A 22,020-nucleotide genomic window follows, 5' to 3' on the forward strand; every position below is an offset into this window, starting at 1 on the left:
GCGAAGTTGCTGCCCCTGAGGGCTTAGCCAAGATGGCGGCCGCGGGGCCGCCGCTGACATGGTGAGCGCGTCTCCCTCACCCTGAGCGGCCTGGCCGGGTGCGCCTGAGGTGTGGACGACGGACACAGCTCCGCGCTGCCCCGCCGGGAGCAGAACGCGCCGCGACCCGGGGGGAGCTGGGCGGGCTCGGTTCCCGCCCCGCCGGACGCCGCCCCGAGGGCGCGTGCGCCATTTGGTGTTGCTCCCGGCGGGAGCGCGGGGCTGGAGTCGGGGCCTGCGGAGTCTCGTTCGTGTTTCTAATACCAAAAGCCCTGCAAATACGTAATTCGGCTCTTTAGCCCTAGAGAGGCGAGGCGGGCTGGAATTAGTTTGTGAGGTGAAACGTAAATTAAATTATGCTCGTAATTTTCACGTAGGAAGGTTGGGATTGTAGAAACCCGGTTCACTTGAACGGCTGTATTAGAAAAAAGAAAAAGGCAATATGGAAGGTCAGGTCAGCGTAGAAGACAAGAACAATTCTTTTCTGAGAAGTTAAAGCCGGTGTGTTTTTCTCAAAAATTCCAGCGAGTTTAACACCAAAGTTTTTTTTTGATTCATGAACGTGTGAAAGTAGGAAACTCTCATTAGAATTTCTCTCACCGTACCTAGAATTTATATCCTGTATTAATGAAATTCTTTTGTATTGTGAAGAATATGTATTTTACAATCGAAGAACATAAGACATTAGTACATATGTTGCTTCCATAAAGAATAAATCTTGAACCATCATGTAGGTAGCCTCTTTTTTTTGTATGTAAATTAATTTCTGTTTTTAGTTCTCAGGGGCAGATGGGGCCTTTAATTTTTGTTCGTATTGCAATATATTTATTTTTAAAATTTCTTTTGTTAGGGATATTTCACCAAAAAATGGCCAAGAAGTTTTTTTCTCCCATGAACTTTATGAAAAATATTCCTTGTCTCTGAGCCTCTCTGAACTCTGGAATTTATCAAACAGGTACATTATTTTATAATTTTCTGCTCTTTGTTATCATCCTATGGATACATCCCCATACTGTTTTGGGAAAAGCTTCACGTTGTCTGGCACACAAGGATTTGTTACTGACTCCTTGGGCCAGCTGTGGGCCAGTGCTTTATCTGTTGTGAAACCTCAGAGAGCAGCAGGAGGAGTTGGGGTTGAGTCCGTTGGTCTGGGGAATGAAGCTGTGTGAACATAGCTGGTAACAGGCGGTGTTGTTTTAGCAGTTTTTGGTGTCATTTTTATATTTTCTGAGGTTGAGGAAGTAGAATAACATTTATTTCACGTAGTGAAAGGTGTGGCTCATGGTGCTGGATCTCAGCATTTGGAGGACTGTATTGATACTCTTGGTTTAAGAAGTTACTAAGCTGATAAGGGATGTGAATGCCATGCCTGGGGCATGAACCTTCTCGCTGGAGGAACGTGGATGGGAAACCATGTAGGTGGGGAATTCAGCATGTGTGGAAATAGTTTTGTTCAGAAGAGGAATTACTGGGTTTTTATAAGCTGACAGTGAGTGTGTATTTGAGGGGCTACCTGTTACATCACATGACTTCATCCCACATCTTCAGCTGGAGAAGGCTGATACCTGTTCTGGCTCATATCTATTAGAACAACTTTCCTTGAATTGGCAGGATAGGGGCACAGCCTCACAGCTTGTTACTTGCACATCTGATGCTACTGTGGGATTCTCCCCTGGAAGAGTTTCTAGAGTGGGTGCTCAGGAATGGCACTGTGGCCAACTGTGTGTGGTTCCAGTAGGTTTACAGCCAGAAGAAGCAAGAGAGGTTGCACCTGATAAAAATCAGAAATGGGTGGAACTGGATTGTGTGACCAGAGTAAAGAGAAGAGAAATTAAACCTTTTGAAGCAAGTGTGAAAGTAAAAGCTGGAGGAAATCTGCTCATTTTGGGGAGTTTCTCATAGGTATTTACAAAAGTGTATGTTCTCTTGGTGTAGAAGCAGTGAAAGCAGGTTGCTAATAAACTGAAGGAGAAAAATGTAAGCCATCAGTTCAAATAAAGTATAGTGCTGTAAACATGGACAGAAAAGCTCTGTTAAGATTATTTTGGTTTGCACCCCAATGAAGACTGTGACAGCAGTGCATGCTGAAATGATCTTGATGTGCTGCCATTTCATTCAGTGCTGAATATAGTCAATTTAAGCTGCTGGAATTTCTTGATGTTCTTACACTGGCATATCTGAGTCAGCATCTTGTTCCTGCTACAGCCTAATTAAATTTGCCAGTTTGTGCCACATGGATGGACACATTCTCATATTTAGAGAGACAGCTGTGAAGTGTTATTAAGAACTGTGGATGTGATACTGCTGGGTTTGAATGACACTTGAGATGTTTTCTACTGCTGAAATAGTATCTTAAAAATATACTTTTTCCAAGATCAGCAGTTAAAGTTCATTTTGTTACCCTTAAATATTTTTTTGTGTTAAGTAGAGTTATTTTAAGTAGACCAGGGCAGGGCTGGTTTGCCTTTGTTTACTGGAGTTGTTTTAAGACTGAGCTTTATATTACTTTATTGTTGTTAGAACAGCCATGCCTCTTGCCCTAGCCTACTATTATTTTTGGTGACTGATTCCAGCATTATTTAGAGTAGAAAATTAAATGCTTGATTTGTGTAATCTGTAAGAATTTCTTCATTGAAATCTGGAATTTCTGTTGTTACAATGAAGTAATTTTATTCTTCTGCAGTGAAGGAAAGGCTTTCTCTAGTTAAATCTTTCTCCTTCACTATCAGAACTGGCTGACAAGTCTGACCTTTCTGAGGGCAGTTTCTGAATAGTGGCCATCAGTGACTGATTAAATATGGAGATTCTTTATATTTTCATTAATAATGTGTGTTTCCAGAACAGAGAAAGTGTTTCATATTTAGCTTGTTAAGACTATCTTGTTTTTTTTTTAAAGGAAAACTGTACCTTTTTTTTTGTTTGTGTATTTTGAACCCAGTTGCAGACCTGCAGCTGGCACTAAGGGTTAGCCTGTACAGGTGAAGTTTCAGAATAAGAACAGTCCACTGGCACAGATAGGAATTGGAATAGCAGTGTCTCTCAGAGCAGTTCAGTCTTGCACAGCTGCCTTTATTGTTTCTGACTAATATTGGTGTTTATGTGAAGACCGCAAATTTGTTGATTTGTTACTTTTTTTTCAGAGAGGCTAAGAAAAGTGTGGAGGCATTGGCAAACTCTTCAGAAAACAGACAGACTTGTAGCATGCAGGCTGCAGGATCACTTGAGGTGGAGGCTAAAAGCCCAGCTGATGACCATCCTCTTCCAGAACCCAGGCTCCCCTATCCATTTACCTCTCGTTTGACTGAGGAGGAGCAGAAAACATACTTGTATCTGATGACTAAGTTCTCAAAAAAAAGAAACCATTTCCAAGTTAATGCTGCAAGTCAAAGGGAATTTTTCACATATATGGTAAGATATGACCATCACAGAGGGAGTCATACAATTTTTTGTTCTTAAAAAGAATAAAGGAAAACAGGAAAAAAATTCAGGATAAGCTTTTTAATAGACATTTCAAGTGTATTTGGCCATTTCACTGAAACTGGGTTTTTGTGGCTTTTTTGTTTCGTTGGGGATTTTTTTTAGGTGATCTGAACAGCTGAGCATGTAGATCTTTGACAACTGACCAAACAACCCCCCCCAGCCCCCAAAATACATTTTTGGGTTTTTTTCTGAGGTGGAAGTTAGAAGTTGTCCTTACTGTGATTATAGCATTCCATAGGGGCCTGTAACAGTGTCTTAGGTGCTATTAGGCCCTGGATAGGTTTTAATGTGATCTTTGCCAGCTGTGGGAGCTTTGTTCATTAGCAGGGGAGGGCCCTGTGTGCTGTCCTGCTGTGCTCACACAGGAGAAAGGCTGAGTCTCAGGGATGTGTTTAAATGGGCCACCTTCCTGTTGGGTGGGAGAATCATTTTAGTTGAGTCCTGTAAAACATAATTAATTGGCAAATTGTTTTGAGCCATTGCATTTGGTTTCCCATGCTTCCTTATTAATGTTAATTTCTTTGTTTTATGCTGTAACAATGGGAATATTGTTTCCAGGCAGTAGTTTAGGTAACTACTGTGTTGCAGTTACTTAAAATTTCTCATGAAATCAGAACTCAGATTTATATCTGATGTAACTCAGATATCTTTTTTACTTTGCCATGTAAACTTCATCAACCATGTCTTGTAACCTCTCTATTTATGGATCACTGCATAAAAAAAGGAACTTGCTGTTTGTTGGGGATGGTGTGTTGTTGGTTTGGGATTTTTTTTTTTAAAGGAAATGGGCTTTGCAAAATTTTTTTTTTTACTTAAGTGAGATTGAATATTTGCCAAATTGAGTAGCAAGTGGAATCTATTCCCTCATATAATTACCTGTACTGTCTCTGGAAATTTTGTTGGTTACATATCTAGCATAGAGGATACTGTTTTGCCTTAAAAATAGGTTTTTCCTTCCCCCAGCAAATGAAAGAAGTAGTAAACAATGAAATTGCAGAATTTATGAAATTTGCCCAAAACGCTGCAAAGAGCTGTGCCCAAGATTATGATGCCATCTCTGAAGATGCACTGCATTATACTGAGGTAATTACTAATGCCATGCTTCATTCCAGCCCTTCCTAAAAAATTGTCTTGGCTTTACGATGAGGACGTGTAGAAGCGCTCATGGGATGTGATGTTCCCTGACCTGCAGGTTTCCTGTTGGGGTGACATGGGGAAGTGGCCATTTCCCATGTGCTGCACAGCTTGCCTTGGCCTGTGGTTCATTGGAGCCAAAAAGGTGTGAGGGAAGGGAAATCACTTTTTACAGCACTGCAAAAATGTTTATTTGTCAAATAAACAAATAAATAGCTTCTTTATATTCAGGAAAAGAGGAGCTGCATTTTAAGTGTGCCTTTCCATTAAGAAGTGGCTCCTAGATACACACTACTGGACAGAATGTTAAGGGTTCCTCCTCAGGAAAGCATAGTACCATGTTACAAAGTCACTTTAATTAGAAGTTACTCAGGCTTTAGTCATAACCCTCTCTCTGCAAGTTCATGCTGTGTAAAATATCTGCTTTGATGATTCTAAGATCAAACATGAATGCAACTTCATTTATCATTCTTGGGTTGATAGCATATTTTTGAAAACAAAACAAAACAACAGAATATAGATTCATTAAACTTCTTTCCCATTAGTGCGCTACCACGAAATTTGGGCACATGTGGAAACAAACATCTTGCTTTCTTTTTTTTATCCCCTAAATACTGGTATTGGCTTTGCAATTTTGTATCTTGTCAGCTGGTCACAAAATGTGTCTCCAGACTTCGAAGTCCTATTTATTGTTAATACCCTGACTTAAGAATGAAGTAGAGGCCCATATTTTGTTTTAACCAATACTTGAAGAAATAACTCATTGTAGTTACTAAATAAAATCTAAATATCCTAAATACCTAATTCAGGTATTGTAATATAGAGTTGACATGATAGTGAGTTTAAACACAAATGGAATAATCCTATGCCTTTATCTTTGTGACTTTTGCCAAGGCTTAGTGTAAGCTGGTAGTAACACAAAGAATATTACTTCTCTAAAAGCCAAACTAAATAACTAAAAAGAAAATTACCCAGTTTAACACATTTCAGACTCTACTGAACTGTATGTTTTTAGTGATTGACCTGAGCTATGTGCATACGTTGTCAGCCTTGCTTATGAAGGACTGAGGAGAATCTGGAATACTTTGCAGCTCTCATAGCAGTGATTGTAAGAGTATTATAGATCTGTATTGTTACCTGCAGGTTTTATAAATGCGACTTGAAATTGCAGAAAAAACTTTTAAAAATTAAATTCTTGTGAAAGATACAAATGCATAAATTATTTTTCTTTTTGTGTTAGGAATTGCTACGTGTGTGTATTGCATGTGTACAGAAATATCCAGAGTTTTACACCCTGCAGGAGATCATGAGTATCATGGGAGGAAGGTTTCATACACAGCTGACCTTCAAGCTGGAAAAAAATCTTCTTGCAATGGTAGTACCTTATGTACACATACTGCGTTTGTGTTGTTTTTTTTTTGTTGTTGTTGTTTTTAAGTAAGAAGAATTTCATCAATTTGTGTTACGCAGGGATTAGGGATTCTTGCAACTATTACTCAGTGCTTGAGTTGGGGGTTATAATTTATATTTTAAAATATTAATTAAACCTTTAATAAAATTATTTTGGTAGTAAGTCCGTTAATCCTTTTTGCCAGATGTTTGCCATAAAAAGATTACATTAACAGTATGTTTTCTCATATCACATAACTTTATAATGCACATGTGTTAATTCCTTATATTTTTCTTCATAAGAAATGCACTGTTGGGTGAGCATGATTTCTGTGAAAGCTGTTTTTTGGCACTGCTTGATTTCCCCCAGGGTACAGCAAGACGTGGTAGAACAGATTTCCCTTCCATGCCTGTTCAGCTGCCCACAGATTATAGCACTGTTACATCTATTATAACCCCAGAAAAAAAAGCTCACGTTATGCATAATGTAAGTAACCTTTTCATTGGCATTTTTAAGGCATATGTCATACAGAAGTGCAATCTGATCCTTTTTATATGTTTGAACAGTTTTTAGACTGTATTGGATCATTAAATATTGGTTTTTCTGTTTGTGTTCTGCTGTGAAAATCGGGGAGTTTTCATTCTGTAGAACTGAATTTTTTGACTGTTTATTCCACATAATTTTTTATCATCTAATTTAAGGAGGTTTTTTCACATATCAAAACCCAGACTTTCAACAGAAGTACTGTTATTTCAGAGAGACTTGCTGAAGAAAGGAGCAGAGATGATGCAGGAGAATGGTTTAAGCCTCAGAGGATGTTAGAGCTGTAAACAGAGCCCTTCTGATGATGTCTCTGGTGGCAGAAAAAAGAACATAGCTGGGTTTTTCTTAGTTCTCTCGTGGTCCTCAGTGCTCCTGGACTCCTGTTATCTGTGTAGTCCTTGATGATGTTCTTCATTAGCATTCCCAGCTTCCTTCCTTCATGGAAGTGTGTACTTGTAAATTTTAACAATTTCATCATTTCAGTCTGAATTTGTATCCTTGATGGTTTTGTATTTGTTTTAACCTTGTTTATGTCTAATCACTATTGTAATTAGATATATTCTGTTGGTTCTATTGAAACAACTGTGCAGTTTTAACCATACTTCAATATTAGATGTCTTTATTGTGCTGTTGCTTAACTCATAAGAAGATCTGTAGTGTATATTTGTGAGTTAATGTGGTTTGGGGGATTTTCTTGTTTGGTTCAGCACACTCCTATATTTCATGATTATCTAAATTCCTATTCAACTTAGTAATTCAAGTGTATAGAAATTAACTGAAAATACAAGTTAAAAAGATGTATTTTCTTATGCTGCAACGTGAATGCATAAGATTCAGCTGAAAACCTTCAAGGAAGCTTTTTTCTCTTTCATTTCATTTTGAAGCCTGGCACTGTGGTAGTCTTTGGACTTGTTTGGGGGTAAGGGTTGTATATATCCATTTTTCATTGGATTTGAAGTTTTTCTTGTAAATTTAAATTTATATGTATTTCTTAAAAGAACTTTGAAAGAAATAACTTTTTTTTTCTCTTTAGGATATTAGTTCAGATTCAAATGCAGAAAAACTTGCTTTGAAATACTGTCCTCAAGTTGTTTTAAGTAATCAATCATTATTTACTTTACTGAATAATCATGGAGTAAATTACAAGGAACAGTGGGAAATACCAGTTTGTGTTAAAGTGATCACTGTTGCAGGTATGGAATGCTTTTGTTACTAAAACTGTAGGGAGGTTGTCCAAAAGAGCTGGAAAGCTGATCCAGGGTCACTGGATATCATTCCCTATACCTTTTTCCACTTCGTTACTGAGACTAATAACAACCTCTACAGTTACCACCATAAACATTGAATTTGGATATTCAGCTGTTTTCCACCTGGGAAAAAAAGCCAAAACAAAAAACCAGTTTAAACCAGTTTTGCTTTTCAAAACTGTTAAGTTTCCTTGGAAAGAAAACAGTTGCATGAAGCTGTTAAAATTATCAAGTGAACTGATTTCAGTAAACTAAAAAACAAGAGAAATTCAGGAATTTTGTGGAAAAGTGAAGAGCAAACATTTTCTAATAGTAAATAAGGAATGAATGTCCATGAAGATATTTTTTTTAATTGCAACAGAAAATGTTTTAATAAACTGATGAACTCATCTGTCTGCTTCACTTCAGTTGCCAAGCACTTCTTCAGTAATCTGAATATAAATTTCCTCCCTTACACTTTTCTTTTAAACACAGTATGGTTTATTCAAGTATTTATAATGTGTGTTGTGTTGGAATTTCTTTCTGTGCTTTTTACATGTTTCATAGCAGACTTACAGATAATAATTAAGCTATCAAATGCTTGCAACGTTTATGAATTTTCACTTTCCTGTGTGAAATTAAATTACTTAATCAGTAAAGATAACGCTTGACTCCTTTTGTAGCAACACTGCAGTTTTTAAACTTAATTTTTGGATCCAAAATTAACACCTAAAGGGCATTCAGACTGTAGTAAAATGCACAGTGGTTCTTGAAGGGTTTCCCTTAGCCTTCCTTTTCACTTTTTCCTGTAACCAACCTCTTGCTTTAATTTACTTTTTTCCATGAAACAGGCAGACTGTTTTCACCATGTGCCTTGGCTTTCTCTGTTGTCACGGGCAGGGTATTGCTTTTATTTTTGGGTGATTTATAAGTGTGTTAAGGTGCAAACAAGGGAGTGCAGCAGCAGACCCCAGACAGAGTTAACTGATTAGAAGAGAAATAAACTGCAGCTGTCACTTGGGCAATGAGACTTAAAAAAAAGAATTTACTTTCAAACAAGGAGGAAAAAAAGATCTTTTAGGAAAACAGGATACATTTGATGATGGAGTACTGTATAGGAAATGATGACTCCTAGTTATTATTTTACAAATTCTCTACTTAAGACTGCATGTGAAATATGCTCAGGTATTAATGTGGTGTATATTGCTGCTGCAGGATTGTAATAATTCATACCATACCTGGATATACTTTTTTTTTTTTGTTAATGAATGAAGGGATCACTTCTCATTTCTTCTGGTGTGCATGTGCAGTGGATTTGACTGTAATTGGAAGTTGAAGTACTTATTTAAATTATACAACAGTCTTTCTTCCTTTCATTTAATATGTACTCTATCTCTTTTCGTTCTTGAAAAGGTAGCAAACCAGCTAAAGTGGTTTACGTTGATCCACCTCTGCCAAGAAAAGAAATGACCATAAGAGATAGGAATCAAATCTTCCATGAAATTCCAATGGAATTCCTAGCAACTAAAACATCTTGCGTTTCAGTTTCTGATGTATCAATGGACAAACCAGCTGAGGACAACCTGTTGCAGTGGGATGTATGTAGGTTCACATATGCTTAAAAAACAAGCAAAATCAAAAACTTGCATTAAAATTCCTAAGTTGCTTTTTCTGTGATAAAGGGAAATTTAGGTTTTCTTTTGGTGATTTTTCTACTCCTGAGTTACAGACCCTGTTAGAAAATGGCTGTACAGTTCCTTTAAATGCTTCTTCATGGGCATCTCAGCTTTAATGTTTACTTCTTTAAAATGTCTTTTGATCAGTTTGCTTCACTGGAAAAAGTTGTGTGAATTTTTACCCTCTAGAAAGGTCTTTCAACTTGTGTAACCCAAGCTATTCAATGGTAAACAAGAAAAATCATTTTTCAATTACTGCTCCTCTTTCCTAACAGGCAAATATGGATGGTAGAACACTTTCTGTGTTTTCAGTTTGGCAGTGTCTTTTTCTTGGTTTGTTTTATTGTTTTGGTGTTTTTTTTAAATTTTTCTACTTTCTCATCCCTGTGTTAAGGTGTGTTCTGACACCTACCAGTGCAGGACAATTCCTCCTCCAGATGACACAGGGATGGACTTCGATGATGATGTTACAGAGCTTGAAACTTTTGGAGCAACTACCAAGTTCTCAAGAACTTGTAAAATGGAAAGTACTTTTCCTGCAGCTAGTAACACTGCTAAAATGTTACCTCATGGCCTAAAAATGAGGGGTAAGAATTCATCTGCCATAAATGGTGGAGGTGAAGAGGAGAAAAATGCCCCTTCTGAGCAAGAGGGTTCAGCATGTGCCAGTGTGCAGCTTCCATCATTAGGTGGCATTCCATGCTTCAGCCCTCAAGAGCATTCTCCTTGTGAAAGCTTTCAGTCAATGGAGGTGGGACTGAACAAAGCACAGGATCTCTTGACCAAGGAAATACTGGACAATGAAACAAAATTAAATCCTCTATCTGTTGCAGTGAGTTCTGAGAAAGAGCCTGATGCTGCACAGACAAAAGCGGCTTACACTTCTTTATGCAGTAGTGACACGGATGAAGAACATTTGGTGATTGATTTAGAATGTAAAACTGCTGCTTGTTGCAAACCAGCTGTACCAGCCACTGTTTCTTGTACCTCAGCAGAGACTGCCAGATCTCCTTCCCCTACCCAGAGTCCTTTAGCAAGCATCAGTGACTGCTCAGATACCATGGATCAGGGAAAAAAAGCCTCCAAGAAACCTCCAAGGAAGTTATCCAAAGAATTGGATACAGTTGGGGAAATTCTGAAGATGCAAACTGAACTTCTCAAGTCCCCTTCCCAAAAAGCTCATGAGCCAGTGGTGAGCTCTGCTACTTCTAATGCTGCACCAGCCCAGCTGCCTCAGTCTCCAAAAACATTGGTGACCTCCAGCACAGAAACTCTGCCAGCCCCAACCTCCAATCCCACCAGCTCCTCTAGAAATACCTGGACGTGGCTTTTTGAGGGGGTGCCAAAGAGTAAGTGTGGTCATTGCATAAGGAGGAAGATAGAACAGAAAACACTTTACCTGCTTTATCTGAAGAGCGTGTCAGTAGTGCATCTGTTACATAGATTTAGAGATGTGGCACAAGTTAACAGTGCCTTCTTTGTGTGGGAATTACTGTCTTGCACACAGAAGGGAGCACTGGGAGCTATTTGTCCACAGAGGTGAATATGAAATACTGTTTTACTGTAAAGGAACAAGTTGTCCTACACAAGGGTTTTAAGCGAGGAAAAGAAATAATTTGGTAGTGGAATGAGTTATTGTTGCATGGAAATTCAAATATTTGAGTAGTCTAGTCTGCAAAAGTAGTTTCTTGTCAATCAAAAGTAGAATTATTTCAATTTTTGTAGAATAAAAATTAATCAAGTTATGCAATTAAAAATGAAAAAAAAAAAAAAAAAAGAATTTGTATGTCTTAAGTTTTGACCCTCCTGGCTCAGTTGCTGTTGCATAGCTCCCATCACTCTGTCCCAGAAGGCAAATGAGGATTCACTACAGGCCACCTCTCCAAGTTTTCAGACAATTAGCTTGGTATTGAATCTCTGCTGCAGCTGGGCCTTAGCTCAGAATTACAAGTCATGAAGATCCTGGGGACCATGGCCCTGGAGGTTTTCCTCATATGTCTGAGTTGTTTCTGAGCTCTATACAGCTGATGTTAGAGACTCTTTATTGTGTTAGATAAGCAAGCAGGAAACCAGACAGGTTGTGTCAGGACAGATACTTTTCTTAAATATTTAATTCCAACAAATCCATGCTTTTTGGTGGGAAACCATGTTTGGTATTTTCTGAGGAGGTGTGCATTTGATCATGTAGGAATTAGTTACTTTGTCTGTAGGTTAACACGATTAAATCTGTTTTAGATAAAATTGTTTTATTGCTTCCTACATTTTTCTTGCTTTGACTGAATAATCACTAAGACCATGTCTCCTCCCTCAGTTTGAAAGGCTGAGAGGCATGATGCTTTATTTCTCTCTCAGTTAAAAAGATAGAGTTCAGATGTTTTCTCATAGAATTTTTTAATAGAGATTATGCAATAAATATTGCCAACATGCTGAAAAGTGACTGTATAGAATAGAAGGCGTAATTCTACAATTTGAAAATTCTATGCCAAGCTGAGAAACTTCTTTGCATGCCTATTTTGCAGAAAGCCAGATTTGAGTTACGTATTTCACTAACAGAAAATTATTTCCAGTTCCTTGGATAAAATCTCCCACAGTGTGCATGCACATAAACTCTAAATTTAATGTTAAAAATTTAGTTGTTCATAGCACTACAGCAATCCCTATTTATAGGTGTAGTTTTGACACATACTTCCATATATCTGCAGGACAAAAAAAAGAAAAAATTGGATATGTTTTCAGAAAACCAATATGGAGTCTGTGTTTATTTGAAGTGTTTTGTTAAAATGTTTCTAAGGGTTGGAGGGATGTTTGTTAATGTACTCAAAACTGCACTGGGAGATCCAGTAGCACCTCTTGAATATGCTAGTATCCAGATTGAGGTTGAACTCCATGAGGTGTGGAGACTTGTGCTGCCATCCAGACTTGAGACTTGAGTTACATCAGTACCCAGTGAATGGGTGGCAGTTCTCAGAAGGCATTAATTGTAAATAAAAGTTTTCTCTCCTTTGTGCTGAGTGATTGTGGCTTAAAAAGCAACTTTTGAACTAATTGAAGTCTCACATTTGTAGTCTGCTCTGTTTCTGTGAGAAATCTAATGATGTGGGATTATTTAAAAATACAGTCTTTAACAGTGAATGTTTCCCAAATGTAATGATTTAGATTTTTTTTAATATGTGACTTTTTTGCTCCTAACAAAGTAGTTTTCACCCCAAAATTTTACAAAACAAAACAGTCCCTAAAGTAAAAAGAAAAAAACTGAACAAAAAACTCTGCTGCAAGGGAAGAAAGCTAATCAGCATCATGGTAAAGAATGTCCGAGTTTGTAATTTTCTGTCATTCAATTAATTTCTCAATTAATTCATTATTTCTAGGAAAGCTGCCAAGTGAACTTCAGCTACTTGAAGAAGACCCTTCAGAGTATCAGGCCCCTGAGGAAGGCAATGTTGTGTACAAGCTCTTCAGTTTGAATGATCTGTTGTTACTCGTGCGTTGCAGCGTGCAGAAAGTCAAGTCACTGACGCGATACCAGAAAAAGAAAAAAGCCCAAAAGGTGATTTTGTTTTCAGCTTTTTTGGGTTCATGTTTTTGTGGGGCTTTTTTGAACAGTTGTGCTCAGCTGGCATTTCTGGTATTCCCAGTCCTTGTCACCATTTGTGCTTTCACTGAGACAATTGTGACTCCGCAGTGTGTCTGTCTTCTGTAAGTAAATATTTGCTATAGGAAGACGGGGAAGAATAACTTGTGATTTCATTACAGCTGCTTGATTAGAAGATAAGGAAGTGTGAGTCTCCATTTTTTAATACAGTAGTATTTCTGGGTAATGATACTTAGGTAAAAATAATGTAATTTTGAACTATTCTTAGAAGTTAATGGAATAGTTAGGGGTTTGGCCCAGGACTTTGATAATGTTCATGAGCACAAATACTTTCAAACAGGATTCAGCCTTGCTATTATGCCTAATTAAGCAGAGAAATAGGAGATAAAATGAACAACAGAGAGCACAAAAAGTGATTCTATTTGTTCTCCTTGAAAATACTGTGCCATTTCTTAGCAAATAGTTTATCTCATGGAATTAAGTAGTTTGAATGCAACTGTAATCAAAATACTCCTTGCAGCATGAAGAGAAGGAAACTTTATTCTGTAATTCTCAGTAATTTAGTAATTTTATAAAGTGTCTTCTTAATCATTGAGCAAATTTGTTGTGGTATGTCCCTCCTGAGAACCCCAGAATTACAGCAGGCAGGTGTTTTGTGAGGTGTTTATGCTCTGTTGAAATGGAAATAATCATTGCAACGCTGATGACTTGCCAAGAGTCTGTGCTTATTGAATCTCATTTTGAAGAAATCCCATCTTTTTGCTATTGATGCACTGCTCATAAATGCCTGGGAATGACTGCCTAGTTATTCAGAAACTGATCACTTGGGGTTTTTTTTGGTTTTTGTTTTTAATTCCTGCTGAAGTTTAAACTATGGGTTGTCAGTGAGAGCTGACAGTGCTCAGCAGGGTTAACTCACTAGTTAGGGTAGCCTCTGATTTCAAATGAGAGTCCAAGCATTAGGTTCTAATTTCAAGTGAGATTCTGACAGGAGTGATAAATGGCAGAATTCTGCTAATAATGAGCTAATTAGAAATGTGTGTTTTTTCTTAAATTGCTGCAGAGAGCAGTAGAGCACGGAAGTGTAAACTTGAAATTAGTTTAGTCACATGGAATTATTACTAAGTGGTAGAATTTTACTATTTGTAAAAGCTTGCCCAGGCCTTTTTTTCTTTTCTCGCCCACCCTGTCCATTTCATCTTTCTCTGTATAAAGTCTCCTACTCCAATGTTTGTACTGTGGATTTCATAGCATGTGAACCTTCAAGCAGAACTTCTGAAATGTCTTTGTTGCTTCAGCTATGGTGGAGGACTTTGGTTATTGTAAACTACAAAATGCAGTTAAATTGTGGATGTTTTGGACAGTGAGTGCAATTTTTTTCTTTTTATCTTCTCTTTTTCAGCTGACTCCCGTATTCCTGTTACCAAAACTAGAATATCAAGCCTACTACGGTGTGGAAGCTCTTACAGAAAGTGAAGTGTGCCAGCTGTGGATGCAGAGTATGCTGCATTCTGAATGCCTGTTTTATATTGGTAAGTACGTGTTTTGAGTTTTTGCTTAAGACACATGTATGTGTACTTGTAGAATAACAGAAGAAATACATATTTATTAAAGGTGTATTCAATATATCCTTTCGTATTTTAACTTTCTAATCTTTTTTTCACATTTATCTTCAGTAAGTTCTTTGTCTAAAATTTCTGTTGGGTGCTAGATGAAGTTATCCCAGCTTTGGTTTTAGATAAATAGTATCCATGCCCTGTAGAAAATGCTATATTCATGTTTGTACAATGACATTTTAAAAAGTCAGGGAAGTTTTTATGTTTGTTGAGATACATGTTGTGTAGAGAAATTAAAATGATACATGTAAAGAATGTGATCAGGTTATTTTAACAACCATTTTAATATATGGAGAGCTTTCTGATACCAATTATCTTGTAATTAATACGATTTTAAAAGGGAAGATTTGCAACAAAGTGGTTAATTGATATTTAGAATATGCTTGGCACACACTACTGTATGAGGGCAGTCCTGTTGTGCAGTGAGTGAATGTTCTGCAGTGGGCACTGCCTCTCTTTTGTAGAAACAAATCTGGGTTTTAGGGTTGTTATGGAAGCAGTTCTGGTTTGTGGTTGCCTAACCTTTCCACTTGTGCACTGAATTACACTTTTGCTGTTGTTGGCTTACATCAGAATGCTATTTTAGAAATACTAACTTCTGTTTTCCAGTTTTTACATACAAACTATGCAAGCTACCGTGGAATTATTTGGATTATGTGAAATCTAATGTATTTGCCAATTGCATCTTAGTCTGCTCTCTTTATTCAATGGAAATGATGTTTCTAATTTTGAACTTTAAAAGCAGTTTATGTGGTTTTTCCATACCATTAAAAAAGAAACCCTTATGAAGAGCTAATTATTTACAGAGTTCTCTATTTGTAACTGAATCTTAGTGTACAGTACAGAGGCATTGCTTCTCTCTAACAAGCAGACCACTATACTGAGTGCACTCTGGGTATTTCTGCTGAGGCTATATCCAGCATGTTGAGCTGCACTGCAGTTTGGCTTCCTGTAGGAAATGTTATAAAAGTTTTTATTAACATTTCCCGAGTGGCAGGCAGTGTGAGGAAACAGTGAACTGTGGAGAGAGGCTGATGTTTGCTAAGTACACAAAGTGGGGGAGTGAGTGTCTATCTAATCTCCCATCAGTTACAGAATACTGAAGGAATGGCTTGCACAGGAGTTTGCAGACAGCTCATCCAGCCACCACCCCTTTTTATGGAGGAAGCAGATGAAGAGCCACAGAGCCCTCCCCTTCCAGCACAGCTTTCCTCTGTGTGTCTCCTGTAGGTACTGCTGGCTGTGGAACAGGCAGTGCCCTGGGCTGGCAGGCTGCACTGGCCTGGCCTCCAGCCTATCCCTCCCTGTTCCCATGCTTGGGATAAAGTGTCCTTGGTGTTGAGAAGCACTGGTTATTCCAGTCATGTTTGTCTGTTCCTGGATACACTCTTTCCAGAAGCAAGCCCTGGGAGGCACAGGAGTTCTCCTTTTGTGGGCTCTGAGGAGGCACAGGATTCTGTGGCTTGTCACTGTCCTGTGCAGTAAATGGGTATTCCCGTCCTGTGGGGCAGATTCTTGGTACTGCCATTTAGTTTCTTACAGAGGTAGATCAAAAAAATAGGTGGAAGTAAGTATCTGTTATATGAAAGAGTATCTACCACAATTTTTAATAGGAAACTGTTACCATATTCTGCTTGGGGAGTCTTCTGCTCATGGTGTATTGCAAGGTGGCTGTGAAATTCTACCTTTCAGTTTGTATTCCTGAGGAAGCTGTGAAAAATGCCGGGTTGCAAGTGTCCAGATTTTCTTGGAGGGCTCTTTGCAGCAGAAAGCTTTGTCCTGAAACTCCAGGGACAGTTCTCTGAGGGTGATGATATTCTTATGCTATGGGCAACTTAAAGTGGGGTGAATCTCTCATTCTCTGTCACTAATCTGATGCCTGATAGTAGAACTACTGCAGTGATGAGTTCAGTATAAGGAGAAAGGCAAAGAGCTTCTGAAATCATGCTGTAATTTGAATTATTTTAAGTGCTGTGTTCTATAATAAAAGAATTTCAAATCAAACATTTCATAAAGTGATAAACTTACTGCTCTTTTTAAATTTATCTCACAGTATGAGTGTGGAAATACGGAATAACATGGTTTGAAAACTATGATCTTAACTAATGCAGTACCTACAACTTGCATTCTTGATCAGACAGCCTTTATCTTTTAAGTTTTAAGCGTGTAGCAGTGGTAAACTGCATAGATGTTTTTGGCTCTTGAAAAAGCTGAATTCTTGTAGTCATCTCCTGTATTGCCGAGTAAGAATGGATGGAAAGTTCTTTGGACCTTGGTCTATGCCCCCTAATTGTCCAGCACTGTCATGTGTGACAGAGGGAGGATCTCAGCTCTGCCGTGACTCAGCAGCACCACCACTCAGGGGTTGAGAAAGAAATCAGACATGTAGCCATGGCCTCCCTGTAACAACTGCGGGGGGGGGGGAGATGAAGGTGAATTTTATTTTTTTGGGGATGTTCTCAAAAAGCAGAGATACTGTCATCAAATAAAGAGCGCTGTCTTCCTCTTGCTAGCAAAGCTCCTGGCTTGGTTGTTCAGTCCCCTTGCTACTCAGACAGGAAATCCTGCATCTGAAAAGGCAGTAATCTCTGTGACAAGCTTCCCAAATAAGGCACTTGGACTTGATCTGAGCAGTAAATAAAGTTGTGATAAGCTTTGCTGATTAATGGGAGCCTTTTACCCTGACCATTATTCACTTATTTGCATTAAGTGCCTAAGCAAAACTTTCTGCAAACACAGTTCCCCTTCACATGAATGGAATAATAATTGGCCTTTAAAGTAACATTATTTGAAGAATAGGTTGGAAAAAAATACTTGGTGTGTGGGGAACTTACTACATGACAAGTATTTTCAATCAGTCACTTCTCAGATATAAGATATAGTTATATAAACTAGGTGGAAGTAGTTTGTAGGTATTTTGTAATTATTATTTTTTGTCTCAGTTATGTTGTCAGTGTGTTTAGAAGTAGAGAAGTCTGATTTGAGGTGAGGCTGGTGAGGAATACAGAGCCCAGACAGATTTTTTTTTTTTTTATTATATTTTTAATAATGACTTCAAGTCTCTTTTTTTAGTCAGCAATGTAGAATATGAAATTTATCTTCTTAGTCTTGCACAAAATGTTGATATCAAGAAAAGAAACAAATGAAATGCTTAAAAGAAATCAGTTGTCCTAGTGCATCATTTTAATTTGTTGAAGTGAGAGTTATTACTTAGTCTTCTTACACAACACAAACTTAGTAATGGATAGCTTGGAACGTGAAACGCTTTGATTTAGTTTTAACTGTGCAGTTGAAGCATTTACACTTCCTAAGAGAGCAGATTTGTAGTAAGACAGTAAATTACACTGAGTAGCCTGTATTTTATTATGCTGCCTTTTCCTCATCCTCCTTGTGGGAACCGAAATAGATTTCTGGGGAAACCTCAGCATAAGAAAGAACCAGAAGGCTAGGTACAGTTGTCAAATCCATGTCCAAGCTATGCTGGTGATTGTTATTGCTCATCAAGTGAAATGTGAGCTAAACTGTCCTTGGCAGCCTTTATTTTGAAAGTGTGGTGAGGAGAGCTTTGAATTGCTGCTTCTCACTGTGTCAAAGACAAATAGTCTTTCACAACTTGCCATGATCAAGGCCTGAGTAGTAAATTGTAATTTCTCAGGTGAGGAAGGGGGGGAAAAATTAAGATGCAGAGGTCAGCATCCCCAGAAAGTCATGCAGTAGATCATAATAGAAAAGAAAGTATATTAAGCACAAAAATAAATTTATTTTTAAAGGTCAGCTTTCAGGATCTGTCCAGTGAGGAGGCAAAGTGATAAGTGTGAAATAAACTTGTGAAGATACAGACTAACTGATGAGATTAAGGCCATGGCAAGATAAGGTTGTGTATTCCACACACCACCCAAGATGTAAGGTTTGCTGGAGTCAGGCATTTCATGGTTAGAAAGACAGCCAAGGTATGGATGTCTGTACTTAAAGTAGCTGCACATTTTAATCTCTGTTATGGTTCCACATTGATAAATACTTTTCACTGTTCTATGCCGAAAGAACAAAGTTTATGTCCTTTTAAAAAGGCATTAAGTCTGCAAATTATGCTCTTGCATTTGTTTGATTTTATTTTTAGTGTATTGATTTAATTTCTTTTTTCAGGACATATTGATGCTTTTACATCAAAGCTTATTATGCTAGAAAAGATTTCTTCAGAAAATTTCAGAGAAAAACTTGGATTGATTAAGTGAGTATTTGTAGTAAGATTTTTTTAGCAATGAATTGCAAACCCTAACAAGCCTTGCAAGTTACTACTGTTGCTATTTTCTTCTTTCACAGACCTGCAAATTCATTAAATATACTTCATCATGTTTTGAAGAAGGTGTCTGAGTAAGTTCTCAGTTTTTGTTCATTGTATTTGTTTGCCACATTGCCCAGCTCATCTTGTTTCTTCTGTAGAACATTTGTCTACTCTGATTTTTATTTCTTTATATGAAGAAATTGCCTCATGAAGAAACTCATATTTTACAGGTTCTCTTAGGTCTGTCATAGTAGTACTGTGTAAAATATGCTTGGTATGATAAGGTTTGCATAAATGATGCAAAAGAATAAGAACTTGAGGTTTTTGAACCAGTGTTTTCGAGAGAGGAAAATGGACTCTTAGGGGTTGAGTAAACAATTCACAGGAGTGAGGTGTAATATTATGTATACGGGCTGGCTCACAGGGTTTGAGCATTTGGGTTTTGTGAGTCTTTCTGCTTGAACTGTAGAAATAACACTGTGTTCACTTCTGCTTACCTTGACTTATAGCAGCCTGTCTTTCTCTGGACAGCACTGCAACCTTTCTCCTGCTTCTTTACATAGCTACTTCAAGGCTTTCAGGCTGCAAGTGTCTGAAATTTTTTGTGATGCATGCTTCTTGCACTGATTGTGAAGCCTTTTCATTCAAATTGTAAAGGGGTTTTCCTGCTCTTTATAGTTTCTGTAGGTTCATGATTTTTATTATGGGCAGTTAGTTGACCTTCATCTTCCTGAAAACCTGTTTAATCCTGGGTGTATTGAAAGCTCATCTGTTCTTTGTGTGTGTGTGTCCACATGGGCATTGTTCTTTGGAAGATGCTGGTTAAGGAATTACAGTTTGTCCAACATGGATGGTTTTCAGTGTCTGCTTACATGTTTAGTTCAATATGATGACAATATGTACATTTTGGATAAATTAGTACATTATGAACACATTAATTAGTACGTGTTTATCAGTACAGTTTAATGCTTTCTTGTGCAGTCTTTTTATAAAACATCTGAAGGGACTAAACATCTAAAGATGTTCTGCTTTTGCATTAAAAACTTATTAGCTATCCTGATCAAAATAAAAAAACTACAAAAACATTTAAACAATATTTTTCATTTTGAACTTTTCTCATTTTAGTTTGGAGGAGGGCTCTTATTTATTGACTCATGCTGCAGGAGATTCATCAGTTGCAATTTATAAGAGTTCTCTTAACAAGAGCAGATCATCCTATAATTTGCACAAAGCTCACTGTGATCTGCCTGCTGTACCTGCAACCCTGTCAGTCCCATGGGTTCCACTAGATCCCAGCCTCCCTTTGCCCTGCCACATAAGTCATGGAAGAGTTCCGTGCACCTTTCCACCTGCACCCCGGGAAGGGTGGAAACAGAAGGTCAGTATCTCACTTGATGGAAAAGCACTTCAGTCCCTTGGGGTACAGCTGATACAGCTTATCTGTCACCTTTGGGGGTCAGAAATTTTTTGGGAATCCCATCCTGCTTTGTAATTTATGTTGGTGAATAAGTGATGCCTATCATGCTTTGGAAATTTCCCAAAGATTCTGCTCTCGCCTCTATTATTTTTGAGATAGTATGGCCCTGTAAAGGTAAGAAATTGTCATGCATCCATTCCTAATTACGTTGTGCACTTTGGTTTCTGCCAGAAGGAAATCCAGGCACGTAGGCAGGGAAGAGGCAGGATTGGTCACTTCTCACTGGTCACTGAAGACCAGCTGTGCCAGTCCAGATGTGCCCTGTGGGTCTGTTTGAAACAACATGAATTAGAAGACAGTTGTTTGAATGTTTGTGCTCAATACAGATTGAAGGTTATTAATTCTGTTAATTATAGTTTGGTTTTCTGAATTTTTTTGTTTGGTTGTTTTTTTCTTACATTCTCTCCCCATATGTTTGTAGATGGCTGGGGTGAAAGGACAGTCAGACACACCCCATGAAGGAAAGCCAGTAGCTATGGAAACAAAAGCCAAGCCAGCTAAGCCTGTTAGAAATGAAGGTGTGGCTCCAAAGAAGCTGAGGAAGAATTTCTGCAAGCAAAGAAAAGTGAAGAAAAACTGGAAAACCAAATTCAGCAAAATGCAACTGAAGTAGGAATAAGCCTGGAGAAGAGCAAGAGGACACAAGAAATCTGAGGTTTCTTGCAGCTTCAGAGGAGGCAGAACAAGCTGGCAGGGGAGATGGCTCCAAAAGCTGAAGCATTCTCTAAACCTTTAACCCTTTGGTACCTCAGGGGACATGTTTCAAGTGAAAATCTCAAAACCAGACAGAGGAAAAAAATGATGTGGCTGCAGACACTTGGCTGGTTATGGGGAACAGAGCATCTTGTGCTGGTCTGGTGATTTTTATAGAAAAGCTGCTTCTTGAAGAGTGGAGCAGGGGCTGACAACAACCTCTACTACCATGTAATGAGAAAAATAGTTTTTAAGCTTTCCCAGTTCTTCCAGATTCACTACAGTTTTTTGTTCTCATTTATTTTAAGGATATATTTTACTTTGTGTATTGTGTATAGGGGAAGAACTTGGATTTAATTATTTAGCTTTTTTGACTTCTGGTGTCTACTGGCTTTTAAATAGCTAACAAAAATACATTCTTCTTTTTAGAATGGTGTAACAAATGAAGGACAAAATCTGTGTGTATTTGAATAAATTTGCATTGGGAAGCTTACAAGTACAACTAAACAAGTAAAACAGTAACAGGAGAGCTGCATTTTTGCATGTTTAAACTCTCACAAAAAGTAGAGGTCTTAAAGGTGTTCTTCCAAGTCTTTTGTTTGGACTGAGGAAGTTACCAAGTATACACATTTGATCAAGCATTCTGCTTCTCACTGGGACTTGACAGGACATGTTTTAATGTCATGATGGTAAAAATAATAAAAAAAAAATGCTTACTGGAGTATACCTGCTAAAAAATCCTGAAGGTAGGGATGTTTTTTGAAATTAGGCTTCAATAATGAACATATATTAAAAAGTTCTTTGTGAAATACAAAGCATTTTCTGATGTGGCTCTTTTCCAACTGTTAGATGTATTTATTCAGTTACTCGGT

The 22,020-nt window shown here is 37.9% G+C and overlaps 1 protein-coding gene across 1 annotated transcript; it reads left to right on the forward strand.

Moving 5' to 3' along the window:
- Positions 1 to 21,948, forward strand: ICE2 (interactor of little elongation complex ELL subunit 2). The gene is made up of 15 exons (XM_062501456.1): positions 1 to 61; positions 890 to 994; positions 3,180 to 3,447; positions 4,483 to 4,602; positions 5,894 to 6,028; positions 6,413 to 6,529; positions 7,620 to 7,779; positions 9,226 to 9,410; positions 9,883 to 10,837; positions 12,857 to 13,035; positions 14,483 to 14,612; positions 18,840 to 18,924; positions 19,017 to 19,067; positions 20,104 to 20,356; positions 20,877 to 21,948. Exons 1-15 carry the CDS (start codon positions 33 to 35, stop codon positions 21,066 to 21,068), a joined length of 2,964 nt encoding a protein of 987 aa, XP_062357440.1. The 5' UTR covers positions 1 to 32; the 3' UTR covers positions 21,069 to 21,948.
- The last annotated feature ends 72 nt before the right edge of the window (positions 21,949 to 22,020 follow it).

The sequence above is a fragment of the Cinclus cinclus genome, chromosome 13, assembly GCF_963662255.1.
Source record: "Cinclus cinclus chromosome 13, bCinCin1.1, whole genome shotgun sequence".
Classification (NCBI taxonomy): Eukaryota; Metazoa; Chordata; class Aves; order Passeriformes; family Cinclidae; genus Cinclus; species Cinclus cinclus.